The sequence below is a fragment of the Cucurbita moschata genome, unplaced genomic scaffold (assembly GCF_002738365.1).
Source record: "Cucurbita moschata cultivar Rifu unplaced genomic scaffold, Cmos_1.0 Cmo_Scf00022, whole genome shotgun sequence".
Classification (NCBI taxonomy): Eukaryota; Viridiplantae; Streptophyta; class Magnoliopsida; order Cucurbitales; family Cucurbitaceae; genus Cucurbita; species Cucurbita moschata.
Window position 1 is genome coordinate 2,419,370 of NW_019268538.1, and position 17,635 is coordinate 2,437,004.

Sequence of the window (17,635 nt, forward strand, 5' to 3'; positions counted from 1 at the left end):
CACAGAGTTGACGTCATTTATGGGCCTAGGCCCAAAGAGAGATCCATGATTTAATTTTTAAAAAATAAAATAAAAAGAGACGTGGAGTTTGAGGAGAATGTGAATTTGGTCTCGAAGATTAAAACATTTCACAGATCGGGAGTTACCGTCCGTGACCATTCTAGATTCTGAACGACCACATATTTTCTGCCACGTGTCCCTTCCTTCTTAACCCCCTACTGCCTCCCTTCTGCACTCTAGGGTTTCTTTTTTCACTAACCCACTCTACTACCCCTACGGTAATTACAGTTTTTTCTAGAATAAAAAATAAAATCCAGTTTTTTATTTTAAATAATATTTCAACAAAAAAATCATCTAAATGAGTTGAAATTTTAATTTTATTTATTTTTTAATTTAAAAAAAAAAATAGAAAGAAAATAGGCAGAAGGTAGTAGGGGAATGGCGCTGCAGGGTTTTGGAGTTTACCGTAGCCTTCACTTTATGCCAGTCATTTTTCACGCTAAATATTTTCATTTTTTAAAATAATAATAATTAATTAATTAATATTATATATATTAATAAAAAAAAGAAAACAAAAAGTACGGGCATTGAGATGAAGATCGGGGCAAGCTCGGTTTGCAGGGCTCGAGGCTGACCTCCATGTCTCGCTCACCGTGTCATCCTTTACTCTACACTCGTCCGCACTCTATTACTTCCCATCTTCCTTTTTTCCCTCTCCCTTTCTTCACTGTGCACGTGTCTTCCACGCTCTTACTTTTTTACCGGCGCGTGTGGTACACTTTCTCATGAAGCGAAGTGACCGGGAGTGGAGAACTCGGGTGCTCTGATCACTGATGATTCTCAGACCGCCGCTTTCCTTTTTTTCTTTTTTAATTTTTTAAAAATTCCAATTATTATTTATATGTGAGAAACGTGAACCCCAATTATTGGCCTTATTCTTCCGCCTTTTCTTCCGCTTATGGGATTGGGATAGGGATAATTCCATTTAATTAAATACATAAAATTAAGATTTTAAAATTTGAATAAACTAAATGCCTTTTTTATTTTAAAAATAAATGGAATTAAATGAGAGAATATTATCGAGGGGCCATTCCCAGAAATGCGCAGTGAAGAAGGGCATAGTTGTAAACAACACGGGGCTCGAGTGAAATAAAGCAATAATAGAGGGGGTTGGGGTGAAATTTTATGCTCCAGAATCGGCCGACAAACCCACAAATAAAATATTATTATTTCAAATTATATATATTTATTATATTAAAATCTCAATATTTCTTCCAATTTCATTTTTTTCCCCTAATATTTATTTTTTTATTTTAAAAAATATAATATTAAATAACTATGAGGCTGAGAAATGATGTGCGTGTTTGGGACTGTTGATTAGTCAACGATGAGGTTATTTTGGACGGTGATCGCAAATATTTGTCACGTCCTTTGACTTGACGCTTGAGTTGACGCCCGACACGTATCTCTCAATAAATAAATAAAAACAATTTTTTTTTTCATTTTTTCAATTAATATATATTAATTCTCTTCCATAAATGTAATTAATCGCACCCATATTTATTACGTCACACATGTTCAAACTATCTTAGGAACATTTTTCCAATTTTTATTTCCTTTTGCTTTTTTGCTATTTGTCTTACACCTCTCGAATCATTTCATCAAATTGGACTAGATTCAAGTGTAACGTCTTCTTTCTCCTTATACTTATAGCTGCATCACTTGTTGATGGAACAACGTAGGCCCAAAGTGGACAAAATGGATCCGTAACTTTAGGAAAGGGATCAGGCATGGGTCCTAGTCTTGAATAAGTCGACTATTACTGTACGAGCGCTCCCGTAGCAATATTAGGTCGTTGCGTTTCGACCAAAGACATACTGTGAACAACTCTTTTGTGAGTCTTCTGTCGACTCAAAACTAGTATGAACAAAAAAAATTCGCAGTTTAATTAGAGCTGATATATCTTATAACCAAATATTTTAATTTTTAAATAATAATAAAGTTAAGAGACGCCTTTTTAAGCGATTGGAGTTCAAGCATAAAGGTTGTTAGGGATTAGTAATTATTGTGTTTAATTTAATTTAATTCCTTATTAATAACAATTAATTATATTTTCCAACTTTCCTAGAGTAGACCGTACGCTTAGTTAAACCCTATTTTAAAATCTCATTTATCTTTCTTTTTCGCTTTTTTTAATACTTAAAATCTCGACCATTATCAAAACTTTTTTTTTTTTTACAGAAACTGTAAAGACACTGAAATATTATTAATTAACATTATGCTCTACTCACGAACGGTAATAGACGAAGCCGTCTCAGCTTAAATAACGCTACTATTGGTGAGAATCCAACACCTCAAAAACTTAAGGGTTTCTCCTCGAGGTTCGTCAACCGTGGATAAATCACGCCGTAAAATCATGCCAACCCAAAATTCTTAGTTTCATGTTATTCCTACCAAGCAAGCCATATGTCAGATTCAAGACAATCTGATTCAACTGGATAAGATGCCGCTTGTATTTGTATTTTTAAATTAATTTTTATTCTCGTTGATTAGTTTTTACATATAAAATTAATTTATATTTGATATATTAAATATTTTAATTACTCCATTTTGTTGATGGGATAATTGATTTTATATTTAAAAGAGTTAATGATGACATTGGATAATCAATTTCGTATTTAAATAATAATTTTATTAGCCAAGCATTTCTTAGATATGGAGCAAATTATTAGGAATCTAAGTGAACCGCAATAATTACAAGATTATATTAAATAATTAAAATTAATATTATAGTTATAAATAATGGTGGAATTATTTTGATTAATAATAATGGCAGAAAAGTTGGAAAACCTGAGGGAAACAGAGCAGTAATTAAGCGAGTGCATGAAGATTAGGAATTAATTAATTACAAGAGTGAGTTTGATTAAGACATTAAACAGAATCATATCGCTTTATATTTTATTTATTTTTTTAAATATTGTTTTATACTTTACAGTACATATTTTTAATATTAATCTCATAAATGGGGCACTTTTTCCTTATCTGTACGGATGGGTTTTGGAAATTCACACCCGTCTCGAACCCATTCCCTTAGTGTTTTTTTTTTTACTTTAATATTATTGTTTACTTTTTAATTTAAAATGGGTTGAATTTTTTTTAAAAAATAAAATTTTCATTAAATTGTGGGTTAACATTTTCGATAAACTCGAAAACAAGGTTACAACCCGCAAGAGTGCAAGTCTACCGCTAACAAGTATTGCCTGTTTTGGGTTGTTTATGTATCGTCATTAATCTCACGGTTTTAAAACGTATTTGTTAGGAAAAAGTTTTTACACTCCTATAAATAACGTTTGTTTCCCTCACAAGTTCGATATAGAAACTCCCAATCCATACCCCTAAGGGTCAGCGTTCTCGCTGGCACACCGTCCAGTGCGTAGCTTTGAAACCATTTGTAACAGTTCAAGCCTACTGCTAGTAAATATTGTCTGTTTTGATCCGTTACTACTGACGTTAGTCTCATGATTTTAAAACGCATTGATAAAGGAGGTCTTCACACCCCCCTTTCATTCCTGCATAACCCAAGGAATGTTCGATGGAATCTAGCACAATCCAACTCAACCCTATTATATTTTTAAAATATTAAAAATATTTAACTTTTAGAACAGATATGACTGGTAAACATTTGATACTTAAACTTTTTTTTTGATATTTTAGTTATTAATTTAATTTGTGTCGTGAATATGTATAATTTTTTAAAATAATTATAAAAAAAAAGAACGATATGACCATCCAATTAAGGTTACGTTGTAAACTATATTCGAGTTATTCGACTAACTTGACATTTTGAGTTCGTTGAATTCAAAAGATTTTTCTAACTCGACTCGTGTACACCCTTTTTGTATTAGCTGAAAACTCGGAGTTTTTTATTTTATAATATTAGTATATACTCGTGTACTCGTTTAAGTATATAGTTCTAAAATGCGAAAAAATAAAATAAAAAATAAAATTAATTTGTGGTATAATTAAAAAAAAAAAGGAAGGGGAAGCATTATTAAAGCAAAGTTGACTTAGAAAGGATTGTAATGATAGAAAAAGGAAAAAATAATGGGGTGGATTTATAAGTTACAATATACACCATGAGAGTTAGCTAGTGGTGGGATGAATGCCAAAATTGACAATCATAGAGAACCAATATTCATAAGCTCCCACCATACCTTAAAAATATTATTTATATATTAAAAAAAAAAAAATTGGTCCATTTTTCTCCACACTTAGTTTCTAATTCTCACAACTTCACCCCAAAATTGACCCATCTTTCCAAAATTGCACCAAAATTATGTCAAATTTATACAATGGTCCTTTTGTTTTGATTTATTCGTATTTTTAAAAAAGGTAAGATTTAAATTAAAGGTATTTATATGATCTAATTATCCGAACAATTTGAATTACTCAACCCTATATAGATGCTAGTTTGGTTCGAATTGATTTTTCTGGTCATGTCAAACTGACAAAACGCGAGACAGTTGCAATAAAATTTAGTGACAGTGTGTGACTTGATAAGGTTTGATATTCGAATTTTATGAGATTTTAGTTATTGTTGTAACTTGTATTGTTAATACGTATAATTTTTTTATAAAATGAACAAATTGGACCCAACTCGTAAATTGTGGGTTCAATTGGGGTCGGTTCTGAATTCCATACGCGTCATTCGAGTCTGCAATCTAATGGGCTCAAAATTTTGGATGAGTCCAACTAATTACGAACCAATCTTAATTTGATTTTTTTTAGGTACTTATAAAGTGATATTTTTATTCAAATTTAAATTATAAAAAGACAAAAACAAAAAAAAAAAACTATTTTCAAACTTTGAAATTCTTTATTCTTGCGAAATTAGGAATCTTAGCGGTTCAAAAGTTGAGGATGCTCTAAATATATGCGGAAAAGTAATTCGAGGGAATCTATTCACAAATTCGACAGGTAACGCGTTTTTGTAAAAGTCATTGAATTTAGCTTCTAATTATTTTATGTACTCGCTCGGACAAGATTATTATTTTTGAATTTTCTAATATCTAGTTTAATTATACCGGTATCTATTTGATTCGTAAATGATTTAATATATATATTTTTAGTACAGAGATTAATTTAAAATATAAGTAAAAAATAAAAAATAATTTAAATTTGTGAAACAAGTGGGAAAGCGAGGGAAGATTCGTGGCCCCAGCGCCAAGCCAAGGGACCAAAAGTTGCGGCTAAGGCCATTAGAGCTTTTCAGCTTTCTCTTTCACGTCGTCCAACTATCCCTATTTACTCTCATATCAATTTTAATTAATAAAATTAAAATTTATTTATTTGCATGCATAGACACTTTAATTATAACACAACAGAAAATTATTTTAAAAGTTAGTTTATAAAATTAAATATATATTTTAAAAAATCATAATTAATACGCGTGGGAGACGAACAAAGAAATAAAATGTTTTTCTTTTAATAAATAATTCATGAAATTATGTTTTTAAATAACTAAAAATGGATTAACTCGATAAAAACGACAAATAAATAAAAAGTAATTAATTAAAAATTAAGTAATTACAAAAGAAATGTTCTCCATTCAGTGCATACATGACGTGGAGACGATAGTATGGAAATCCTCGTACTGCTCGAGCTAGATTTTTTATGTTCTTAAAATTGATTTTAGTAAAAGAAATATCAAAATTAATTTAGAAAATTTTCTCCGTATTCAACTTATTTTGCAACAAAATGTTTAAAATCAGCTGTTAGAGAGAAAAAAATAATAATAATTAAGTAAAAAAATACTAATAAATACCACCGGCTCCTAACTTACCATTGCTAATAGAATCCTCACATATCGAACAAAGAAATTGTGAATTCTAAAAATGTAGTCAACAGTGACTCAAGCGTCGACCAACGATTGTATTTTGTTCAAGGAGGGCGTTATAGACCTCAGAGGAGACTTTATGACATACTTTGTTCGAGAGGAAGATGGTTGAAGATTGTTGGAAGAGGAGTCTCGCATCAGATAATTAAGAGATTGATAATGAGTTTATAAGTAAATAATACATTTTCATTGGTACGAGACATTTTGAGGAATTCAAAAGCAAATCTACGAGAATTTATGTTTAAAATAGATGATGTCATACTGAAATACCATTTTTTTTTAACGCAATAATTAAATAAATTTGAGATTAGTTTATGCAATAATTAAATATGATACCAAATATAATTTAATTAAGGTGAAAATGGATAAATGTAATAAAAAAATTATTTAAAAATATAAAATATTTTTTAGAAAAAGAAAAAAAAAAAGGAGGGTAGTTTAATTAATATTAATAAATGAAAAAGAGGTTTAATGAAAAAGGAAGGGAAGGAAAAGAAAAGAAAAGAAGAAGAAAGTCCGACAGGAGATAAAATAATTTCTAGGGTTTCCGACAAACAATACAATCCAATCAATCGACAAAGCAGAAGGATTTGGGAGAGAGGACTTTAGCCGCTCTACTCAGACTACCCTTTTTCTCTCTGCTCCATTATGAACGAGGCGCGTGAAACCCACGCGCCTCTCTCTCTCTCTCTCTAAACTTGTGGGTGTTCTTATTGGAGAGAGATCCAAAGAAAAAAACAAACCCACCACCACCACCACCTCCGTTTCACTTTCTCCACCATAAATAAGAACAGAGAAGAGAGAGAAAATGGTGGTTTTAGTGAGAGAAAATAAAGGAGAGAGAGTTTCCAATTCATTGTCTTCCTCCCGCTCTCTGTCTCTCTGTCTCTCTAGAAATTAGACCTTTTTCTTTGTTATACCAAAAAGCCAAAGTTTGTGGCAGTACTCAGTGATCGACAGCAGCTGAAGCTGAGCTGAATCAGCTGCAGAAACAGCAGCAGAACCAGTAGCAGAAGAAACAGAAGCAGAAGCAGAAGCATTTCTGGTGTTCATACGAAAGAGAAGAAGATTATATAAGCCCCGAACAACAAATCCAAAAATAAAAACCCATCTCTCTTAATTTTGTTTTTTTATTTTCTCCCTTCTTCTTCTTGTTCTTGTTCTTGTTCTTCCTGTTCTTCCTTTTTTTCTGTCATCCAAATCTCTCTGCTACAGATTCAGACAGACCCCACTTCCCATATAACGCCTAAATAGATTGAATTCCCCGATCCCAATTTTTTTTTATTTATTAATTTTAATTTTAATTTCTCCCTCTGATTTTCCGTATTTAAATTGTGGCTACTACAAGGAGGTTACCTTCTGATTCCGGTGCTTTTGCAGACTGGGCGGCTTCCTCTTCCTCCGCCGCTCGTTCCGCCCCTGATGATCTCTCTCTCGGCTTCAATGCCGGCCCTACTCCTCCCCCTCCTGTTGTACCCTCCGCCTCCATGTGGTCCGCCGCCGCTGCTTCTCAGAGGTCTCTTAATTACGGCCTTGGATCAGAAATGAGCATGGTTGGCCTCCGAGATGTGTTTGTCGTTGCACCGGCTTCCTCTTTCAACCCTAATCCTCACCACCACGACAATAACCTCCTCTCAGATCCTCATTCCCTCGCTGTCTCTAACTCCGCCACCGCTCTCGGCGTCGGCGTTATTCCGTTGCTCACCGCCGGGCCATGCCTCGGCGTTGAGGAGGATAATCTATTGAGTAATCGGAGTAGTAACAGAGGCGGAGGGATTCAGTTATGGCAACAGAATCATTATTTGAAGAAAATGCCGTCGTCTCTGGATCATCACCTCCATAATCCCTCCGCCGCTAACAATGGACTTATCGACGACGGAATCGGTATTACCGGCGGTTTAGCTTCGTCGTCGTCGGCGACGACCACGTGTCAGGACTGTGGTAACCAAGCGAAGAAGGATTGTAGTCATAGACGCTGCAGAACTTGTTGTCGAAGCCGAGGGTTCGATTGCACTACTCACGTGAAGAGCACGTGGGTTCCTGCAGCGCGACGGCGAGAGCGGCAACTAATGGGGGTAACCGCTAACGCCGCTGCTGGTTCATCCGCCTCCACCTCCGGTGCGAAGAAACAGCGACTCATCGCCTCGCAAACCACTTCTCGGACTTCCACTTCCAATACGACGCCGCCGCGAAGCCTCGATACGAGCTCAAGCCACCAAGGTGAATTAAATCAAACCCTAAATTACGTAATTACTTCAATTTCCATTTGAAACTAATTTCGTTTGGTTCAGATGCTGGTTTTCCAGAGGCATTACCAGGACAAGTACGTGCACCGGCGGTTTTCAAGTGCGTGAGAGTCACGGCGGTGGACGACGGCGACGACGAATACGCTTATCAAGCGGTGGTTAAAATCGGCGGACATATCTTCAAAGGTTTTTTGTACGATCAAGGCGTTGAACCAGGAGATGAGTTTCCGAATGTTTCGGAATTGCATTTAGGCGACGGCGGTGGAATAACCAGAAACAATCGGAATGGCGTTTCTTCTTCTTCTCCGCTTGTTGATCCATCGGACGTTTACAATGCTGCCGCCACTGGCGGCGGCGGCGCTCCATGTTTTCTCGGCGGTTCAAATTACGGTAATCAAATCAGCTGATAAATTCCATACTGATTCTCTTCACAATTTCAGAGAAAGAACCCGCAAATGTGTAATTTCATCTGATTTATGATATCATATTTCTACTAACCAATCCGTTCTTAATATCCGTTAAATTCATGATCAATCTACAGTTTTCTTCCCTTATTTTACCATTAAGAACAGTTCATAATCATAGGAATTTGAGCCATTTCATTTCGTGTGTTCTTATTTTTCTTGCGTGTGCGCTCACTACTGTTCACTCATATGCCTAACAATTGCTTGTTTTTTTCAAAGCAATCTCAGTTGAAACTGTCTGCTTTTTGTATGGTTGGTCGATTTGGTACAGTTATGTTCTCTTTTTCAATGTTTTAGAGAAGCTGAGAATCCTGAATTTCATTGTTTGGTGATGTTCTTAGTCTTTTAGCTCATCGGGCTGCTCAGTTGTCACAATCATCAGCACAGTTTGAGCAGCTGAAAACGTTGAAAATCATGTCTTGTTTCTTCACTGTTCTTGTTCTTTTAGCCTACGACCAATTTGTTGTGTCCAATTTTGATATATCCCAATGAATTTCCTACGTTTTCAATCTGAAAAATCCTTGTTTCGCTTCTGTTCTAATGTTTTTTCGAGTACTGTTCTTCGTCGTTCTTGCTCGGTTCGACCCCGTTTTCAATATCCTCTCTCGAGCTCGATCGTTCAGCTGAATTTTCATCTGGGTCGTTTGAATTGGTTCTTTAACTTATTGTTCATAGCCTAAGATGATGTTGAATTATTGGTGTTTTTCATTGTTGACATGTTTGCTTCTGTTTTTGTCTTTGTTCATAGGTCAAGTGTCCTGTGGGGTATGAAGTGAGCATAAATTTATTATTTCTTGTATGCTATTATTGACCTAATTCATTTATTGTTCTAAAAATGGCCTTTAACATTGAATGCCTCTACTTGCTTGATATTTGGAGTTTGAAGTGGGTATTTTGTTTGAATCAACTATTTGAATCGAGCCGTTTATAATCTCGAGAGACGCTGTCGTCGAGTAGTAAATCGAATGCGCTACTCGTTTATGTCCTTTTATGTGAAAATCGGGAGGAAATTATGTTAGGTCTTTGTATTGTTTGTCTTGTTTCTGTGTTCGGTTAAGATGTGATATGAGATTTTATGTTTCTTGACTGTTCAGTTCTTACTTAGTTTAGTGAAAGGCACTAGAAAGTAGGATTGTCGCGTTGTTGTGTACACTCGTCTTTACTTCGAGCTAGGGTTTGAACTCGACTTTGTTTGTCCGAGCATAGTAAAATATCTTAGGCACAGGTCATTTTTTCAATTATTGATGGTCTTGTTATCCAACGAAAAAATTACAGTAGTCGTAAGCATCACAAGCTTACGCTCTGACCCAAGTAGCATGGAGCACGTGGAATCCCGTGTGAATAAGCAAGGACCACCTTGTAAGGCTAAATACTTCTGGGTGACCGATAGTGAAGTAGTACCGTGAGGGAAGGGTGAAAAGAATCCCTATCGGGGAGTGAAATAGAATACGAAACCGTAAGCTTCCAAGCAGTGGGAGGAGACCAGGATTCTGACCGAGCTGCCAAATTAATGGAGAGATTAAATTATGCTCATTTTAATAAATTAATTGTTTTGATAATAATAATTCCTATGATTTTCTTTAACGAGAATTATTATTATTTATAAATTAAATTTGTTTTTGTTGTTTTTTGTTAATATAAATTAAGAGTATTCAATAAGTTTGGAGAAGCTCTACAGAAGAATGTCAAGTTTCAAATCGATCCGGATTGAATTACGGAGTGAAAGATCGTCGTTGTAATTGTACATTTTCTTCTTCTTCTTCTTCTTCTCTCTTTCTCTCTCCTCTTTCCTTCGCTGATGAGCGATCGGTCTCCGTTTTTCTCTCAATTCTAGCCCTAGAGATCGGTTTGATCTTCAAGATTTCTTCATTTCTGTAACTTGCTCTACAGATCGAGTCCTCGTCCAGGTTGTGGCTCATTTTGTTTACGGTTCTTTTTCAATTTCCATCGGAACCATCGCCTGATCGTGCGGACGGCAACGACAACGGTCTCTCTTGCATTTGCTGTCCGGCGAGCGGTGAGGCATTCAGGTATGTTCTGGAACTACTTTTATCGATCAGTTTGAGTCGTCGTATATGCTTTGGAACTGCTAGGGCAATAATTTAGAGAAAGAAAACTGGAGAAACTTGTCGGTTGTAGCTTCGAAATTCGGATTCGAAAAGGAAAAGTTAGTTTCAGTGAATGAGTGCGAAAGCCTAGGCATGAAAGGAGGGCAGGCGTAAGGCACACATTTTTTGGAGGTTAAGTTGAGTAAAGTAGGAGTCGATGTGCATCTCTCTGCCTAATACCCTAAAATTTGTTTGTTTCTTCGGTTTCGTCTTTTGCAATGCTATCAAATCTGGCTTTGAGCAGGAGAATCTTCGCTGCTTGCCTCACTTTAATTCACAGCCTGCACACTGCCACCACTTTTTTTTTTTTTTTTTCCTGTTGTTTTTCAAATTCATATTTGGAAAACTTCATGCATTCATTTAAAGTTCTACAAATGCGTGCTTGAGAATTAAACCTTCAACCTCACAAACAAAGAAAAAAAAAATCAATCAATGATGTTTTGGTAGCTGAAATTTTCACTTCATACTTTGCATTGGTGATCATTCAAATTCGTTCTCTTCTTTTGAACCTTCCTAAATCTTTAATTTTTTAAATACTATTTTACTCTTAATACTATTTAGTCTAGATTTAATGTTTGTACTTGCAATAAAACTTAAATTTTATTTATATTGTTTATTTATCTTTTCTAATATAATTATTTTTATTATTATTTTCTTGAAACTAACCATTGAACCTAATTTTAAAAATTATTGTAAGCTTGAAGATGTAAAAATATTAAAATAGCATAAACCAAAAGTAAAATAACTAAATTGATCTTTTAACCACACTTTTCTTTTTAATACTAGTATCGTATGGTCATATCGATACTTATGGCGTTTGAAATAAGTTGTGCAAAAATTAATAATTTAAAGGTTGTTTAACATAGTGTATGATGTTTTTTTATTTGATTAAAGATGTATTTTTTAAAAAATGATTTTAAAAAATTGGATTAGTTTAAAAACTCTTTTTTTTTTAAAGAAAAAAAAACACTCATGAATTATAAAAAACAAGATATATGATAAAATCAAATAAATTAACTATTTAGAATTATTATTATTTTTTATGAAGTGTTTAAACTAAAACTAAAAGGCATTCCAAATGGTATACAGTGCTTTTTAAAGATGTATTTAAAACGTGTTTCTATTTTACTGGAACGTAAAATCTCCCATGTATCTGGAAACAAAAAAAAAAAAAGCTTTTTTTTTTATTGCTTTTTTTTTTGTTATAATCTGTATATTTTAACTAAATATAAAAGTTGGTTGATACTAGTTTTCGACATTTTCTAAATTTGGTCTTCAATTTTTTAAATTATCATTTAAATTCTTTTTTTTTTCTTCAAAAAAGTTGGTTAAATATATTACTTCCTCCCAAACTTATAATATATTTTTTCAACACTCTTCGCAAATACATTTAATTACTTATCCAAATTTAAAAAATAAAAGTTTTGCTAAGATTGTATTAACATTTATAAAATGTAGACGACAAAACAAAGAAACATATAAATAAAATTAGTGTTTATAAGTTTTTTACAATTTAAAAACAAAAAACAAAGTACAATACTTAGTTATTAAAGGAATCTAACTTGGGTATAGTGTTGACACCTTATTCACTAGCATATATTCTAATTAGCTTTTTTCAAGCTCTTGTAGCATTGATTAATATAATTCTTTATTTACTTTAATGAAAACAGTCCTTACCTAAAGGAACGATTTGAATTAAAAAATAAATAAATTTCCACTATCGTAAACATTGATACCAGTGAGCTCGAGTTGCGCCACAGCCGCGTTGATCGCATCGACGACATCCATGTTCCCCTCACTCAGAGCTTTATCCATTGGACGTCTATCGTGGCTATAAAGACAAATACAGCGTTCAGGACAATTTTCAACCCAGAAAGATCATTGAATAAGGTTTGAATTTGATCCTCCAAGTTAATGTTGTAATAAAAACGACACAACGTACCTGTTCAATAGGCTCTCATTTGTTCCTGCCAAGATCAACTTCTTCACCACCTAGAAGCCTGCCAAGTGATATAAAAAATTCGAAGTCATGTATACTCCTTTCATTACCGAACCCTTCCACTCATAAACATCTTCATCCAAACTACTCCGTTCTAACTGTTTTCTTTTATCAATTTTCTAAGTACAATGTACTCGTTACACTAATTCATTTAATAGGCAGATTCTGTCCAAATTCCTGACCGAATTCTAGTTATTACTATTCATACATTTGATTGGCCTAAATCGGAATGAATGTGTTCTTCATTTCATAACATGACCTTCCAATAACTTGAAACTGGAGAATGAATACTCTTACCAAGACACTTAGTTCAGCAGAGTGTTTATTATAGGTTCACTGCCGTCGATTAGAAGACATTCAAAATTCCTAGAATCAACAAGTTATAACTAAAATCAAAAGCTTCATCGAACCACAGATATTGAATAAATTCTGAAAGAGACCGAAACAGATAGCTACGACAATGCAGTCTATACACACATCCGTTTCTTGAGAATAGTTCGAGAATATTTACCAGGTGAATTTTATAGGTTTCTTGTATTTTAATGCGCATTTGTTTATGCGCACTAACAAAATCGTAATAGATTGATATGAAGACAAGGCAATGCTATACAACGAAAGGAAAAATGAACGAACCAGAACTAGAGGATTGCACATCAACTAGAGCCTCGATTTCATTCATCATCGTTTCCACGGTGCGCTGTTCTTCTGCTGGATTCGCTTCCACCACCATCGCGCTGCCGCCGGAGACTCCGAAGAGAAGAATCCTTGAGAATCTGGACTGGAGGATCATCCTCACAATCTCTCTTTCATGGTAATGAGAGAGGGCAACAGAAGACATGAAGAAATCCTAAATCAGCGATTCTCGGAGAAAAGAGCGAAGCAATTACTGGTTAAATCGTAGAGCGAAGCTTTGTGAGAGTTTGAGACGCAACTGCGCGCCTCTTGCAAAGCTTTTACCACGTCACCCGACCCGATAAACCGACCCTTTTAGCCGGGCCGAAGGCGGTAACTGTTTGATGGGCCATAAACTAGGCCCACCAAATTTGAGAATGTGTTAACTACAAAATGGGCCTAAATAGACGGGCCGAAGGCGGCAACTGTTTGATGGGCTCAAATTTGTAAAAAAGACTAATCCCATAAGTGGGCCCCACTTATGAAGATCGAACACGTGGAGTAATCAAAGTGCGCAACGTGTCCATATTTCTTAAATATACTACGATAAATAACATTGATTTCTTTACAAAATATTTAACACTATTTTTGGGTAATTTTTCCTTTATTTTTTAATATTTATTGTTTTTTTTGTTTCGTTTTATCATAATAATAATTAGAAACATTTGTTTATAAATATCTTTGAATATATATTTGTAAATTTGTTGGGATTTATTTCCTTTTATTTATTATCTAACATTTTAATATTTTGATTTTATTAAGTCAGCCGTTAAAAATAGGATTTAAAATACAGAAATATAATTAATTTTGTAAAGGGTGGTCAAATCAAATGGAGGCAAGTAACCCTAGGAATAAATTTTAATTATAAGTGAAGGGACTTCAAATCCACAACTTCTGATTTTATTTGCAGAGAACTCTTCTGGATCGCCATTAGAGAATATTCTCGAGCATCTTTTTTTTCTTCTCTTTTGCTTCAGAATAATTCTTCAGCATCTCCTTTCATTTCAAGTTTCGATTTCTGCTGAATAACTGTTGTTCTGGGTTCTGTGTGATCTAATTTATAAAGCGAGAAGAATCGGAGGTGAAACCCTCGTGTTCTCGCCATGGCTTCCTCTGGAATCTCTACTGAAAGCGCTGAATTGTCTGATGCCGTTCAAATACTGGAAGTTTGCAACCAGGTTTTAATCTAGTTTTTCACTTTTGAAGTTGTTACACTTTCTTGCGTAAAACTTGGCGCGAGAAATGGTTATTTTTTGTGTTGAGAGTTCGAATTGGAAGTATCGTTGATCTAATCTTGTTTTCTAGATTTTCGCTGGTGAAGGACTAATTGAAGTGTCATCGTCGGTTTAGTCTTGTTTTATTTCATTTTCAAGATTTTCGGGGCGTCGATAAGCGTATTTCTGCTTTTTAATATCAAGGAAGTACGTGGTCTAAATGAATGGATTTGATGAGCGTGTTTTTTTTCTTTTACTCTGAAGATCCGTAGGAAGCGGGAGCTATTGTTAACATTCATTGATTTCCGTTATCCGATTGCCTGCTAATAGATCACCGTTGTTTTCAAATTGTGAATGGTCACCTGCGCATGCTATTTTATTTTCCAATGAAAGTTCTTAATTCTTGCCCTTGGTGTGGCATATTATTGAAGTGTCTCTTTTCAAACATTAGTCATTTGCATAAATATATTTTGAGGATTGCTAAGTTGCTGAACTTCTCTGTTCAGATCGAAATGGGAAAGAAGGTAGAGATTCAAGGAACAGGTCATGGGAGTCATGATGGGGTTTGTGCAATATGCTTAAATAAGATAGCTCTCCAAGAAACTGCCTTAGTGAGGGGTTGCGAGCATGCCTATTGGTTTGTTCTTGTTGATTAATCTTTCATCTATCTATTAATAGTTTCTATAGCACGACTTTCATATGCTATACATTAGGTAATTTGTTGATCCGTTCCTTTTCTGTATTTTGTATGGGAATCTTTTTTGCAGTCAAATGTTGACGTTCTATAGATGGTGCAATTCTTATGCTGCATTTATCATATATATTTCATTTCATTGTGGTTCTATGCTTGAATTGGAGTTGGAGTCTTAAGATCTTGCGAACATATTCCTGGGACTCCGCTAAACTTTATAGGAGAAAATTCATTGTATCCATATTGCTATTGGTACAATGTTTCTAATTGTGCTTCAGGTTGCTGGGATTTAATGGAAGAGGTATGCTATTTTAGATTTATAGCCCAAGTATCTTGGAGTCGGAGGAAATGTATGGTTCAGAGTCTGATGGTTAATCTGTTAATTCTCGTCTTATTTAGTATGTTAATAATTAATTATTGATTATTGAAGTTAGAATGCTTGCTTGGTGAGACTGGGATAGAAACCTGTTGTACTCGGTACTCGGTGACTTATTGTGAGCCTATGAATCTCATAGATGTCGGCTTTGGTAACGTGTTCCTATTCTACGTAGGGTTGGATACTTGTTAAATCGGACAAATATCAAACACTGTATTGAACATTTATGGATTTCAATAGACCTGAATCAGACGCATATTGAACAATTATTAGGCATTTGAACTAAGTGTTGAAACATATGTTGAACAAGGCTGGGATGTTTAGAAAATGTCAATGTCCGTGCTAGTGTCTATGCTTCTTTGTCATTAGCCGATTACTCTTTCATCACCTCCAAATTGTCATCACATACTCGATGCTTTTGGTGTCTGTTGCAAAGTTATGTTTTATTACTTGGTGTGGGGAACATTTCCCCTATGACTATTGCATTTAGTTTTCACTTTCAGCTTAGGAACTTATCAGTAATAATTAAACCAAACAAAAAATGAAGTGGCAAATGGTTAAGTGAATTGTCTATTGTTTTCCAACCACTGAAGCATTACAAATATTTTCCTTGCTTTTTTTGAGGAATAGTGTGATCTTTTACGGTTTATACACATGGGCATTATATTCTTTCATTAATGCATTGTTTTACTTTCATGAAGTGCGACTTGCATCCTTCGATGGGCCTCATATAATAAGAATCCGACATGTCCACAATGTAAACATCCATTTGAGTTCCTGATTGTGCATCGTTCTCTTGATGGGAGGTATGCCCCTCCATCATTCTATGGACCTTTTATAGTTTAGAGTCGCAGTATCATTTTAAATTAATGTTCTTCTCTATCCATTTATTGTCTGCGTATTGTAGCGTCCATGACTTTATGTTTGAGGAGAGCGTATGCCTACTTCTGAGAGCTTCATGGTATATACCTCTGATCGTTGAAGATCGGGAAGAAACCTATGAAGATCCTGATGAGTACTACCCTTACGAGGATGATGACGAAGAGTTTGAGGAAGCTTACCTGGGTGCATCGTCGAGTCTCCGCATCGGCAATCGAAGGTGGGGAGACAATGGATATGTGAGGGGAGGTCGACAAGAAGCACGACCAGTTATTAGGTCAACTGTTCCAGTGCATGCAGGAGCTAGTTCATCACGTGAGCCTACAAAAAAAGATGCTTCCAAAGATAAAACCGGTCGACGAGCTAAAAGGGCCTTGAAACGGGAAGCTGCTGATAAAGCTGCAGCAGCTAAACATCAGGAACGTCTAGCTAGGTTTGGGCGGAAGTGATTCAAGTTCCTGTATATAACAAGCCTTGCGCTTAGACCCTGTGTACAGTTCTAAGATTCAATTTACTTTCACAGTTGAAGTACCTTACCTCCCCTGAGCCTGGTGGCTCCCCAATTAAATCTATGGTGGGGATTATACTTGCATGGTATAAAGGACACCCCAATGAGTTCTTTGTATGAACATTGAATCTCAAAATCAATCATAGAACAATTGTTATGGTCAGATTTTCTGTTCTTTTTTAGATGAAGTAGTCAACCACTTTCATATGTGTGCAAGTTTTACGTGAAGGACACCAAAAGCCTTTGAATTGTAGCTCAAGTAGGTGAAATTTAAGGCATTGGAGGACTTGAAGTCCTAGCACATTAGTGTACATGTGATGTGATTGGGAAGTCGGTCAACTTTTCCAATAAGATCATGATGGTTGAATACAAACTCATTCTTTATTTTGAACTTTTCCCTTAATCATATCATCAGCCTCCTTGGGATTTAGAAGTTGGAAGGAAGTTCATCATCCACTATACCTATGGATGTGACTACGCTATGAAGTTACAAACTCCTCTCCTAGTTTGAGGAACAAAAGAGACGGGAAAAAAAAAAAAAAAAAAAAAAAAAAAAAAAAAAAAAAAAAAAAAAAAAAAAAA

At 34.8% G+C, this 17,635-nt stretch overlaps 2 protein-coding genes and 1 long non-coding RNA gene across 4 annotated transcripts; 2 read left to right on the top strand and 1 right to left on the bottom strand.

Moving 5' to 3' along the window:
• Window positions 1–6,473: 6,473 nt before the first annotated feature.
• Window positions 6,474–8,742, top strand: LOC111459511 (protein LATERAL ROOT PRIMORDIUM 1-like). The gene is made up of 2 exons (XM_023102452.1): window positions 6,474–8,116; window positions 8,188–8,742. Exons 1-2 carry the CDS (start codon window positions 7,384–7,386, stop codon window positions 8,547–8,549), a joined length of 1,095 nt encoding a protein of 364 aa, XP_022958220.1. The 5' UTR covers window positions 6,474–7,383; the 3' UTR covers window positions 8,550–8,742.
• A 3,514-nt stretch (window positions 8,743–12,256) lies between these two features.
• LOC111459644 lies at window positions 12,257–13,800 on the bottom strand. Of its 2 annotated transcripts, XR_002713324.1 has the most exons (4): window positions 13,347–13,800; window positions 13,011–13,079; window positions 12,657–12,714; window positions 12,257–12,545 (listed from the first exon to the last, which is right to left on the bottom strand). It is a non-coding gene; the product is annotated as an uncharacterized LOC111459644 (long non-coding RNA). The 2 variants fall into 2 exon arrangements; XR_002713325.1 differs by lacking the exon at window positions 13,011–13,079.
• A 462-nt stretch (window positions 13,801–14,262) lies between these two features.
• Window positions 14,263–17,216, top strand: LOC111459609. The gene is made up of 4 exons (XM_023102597.1): window positions 14,263–14,563; window positions 15,106–15,236; window positions 16,368–16,472; window positions 16,574–17,216. Exons 1-4 carry the CDS (start codon window positions 14,489–14,491, stop codon window positions 16,992–16,994), a joined length of 732 nt encoding a protein of 243 aa, XP_022958365.1. The 5' UTR covers window positions 14,263–14,488; the 3' UTR covers window positions 16,995–17,216.
• The last annotated feature ends 419 nt before the right edge of the window (window positions 17,217–17,635 follow it).

Coding starts and splice junctions, on each gene's coding strand:
- LOC111459511 (XM_023102452.1), top strand. CDS start 7,384: ATGTGGTCCGCCGCCGCTGCTTCTCAGAGGTCTCTTAATTACGGCCTT. Junction 8,117..8,187: donor TACGAGCTCAAGCCACCAAG/GTGAATTAAATC, acceptor CGTTTGGTTCAG/ATGCTGGTTTTCCAGAGGCA.
- LOC111459609 (XM_023102597.1), top strand. CDS start 14,489: ATGGCTTCCTCTGGAATCTCTACTGAAAGCGCTGAATTGTCTGATGCC. Junction 14,564..15,105: donor TACTGGAAGTTTGCAACCAG/GTTTTAATCTAG, acceptor TTCTCTGTTCAG/ATCGAAATGGGAAAGAAGGT. Junction 15,237..16,367: donor GGTTGCGAGCATGCCTATTG/GTTTGTTCTTGT, acceptor ACTTTCATGAAG/TGCGACTTGCATCCTTCGAT.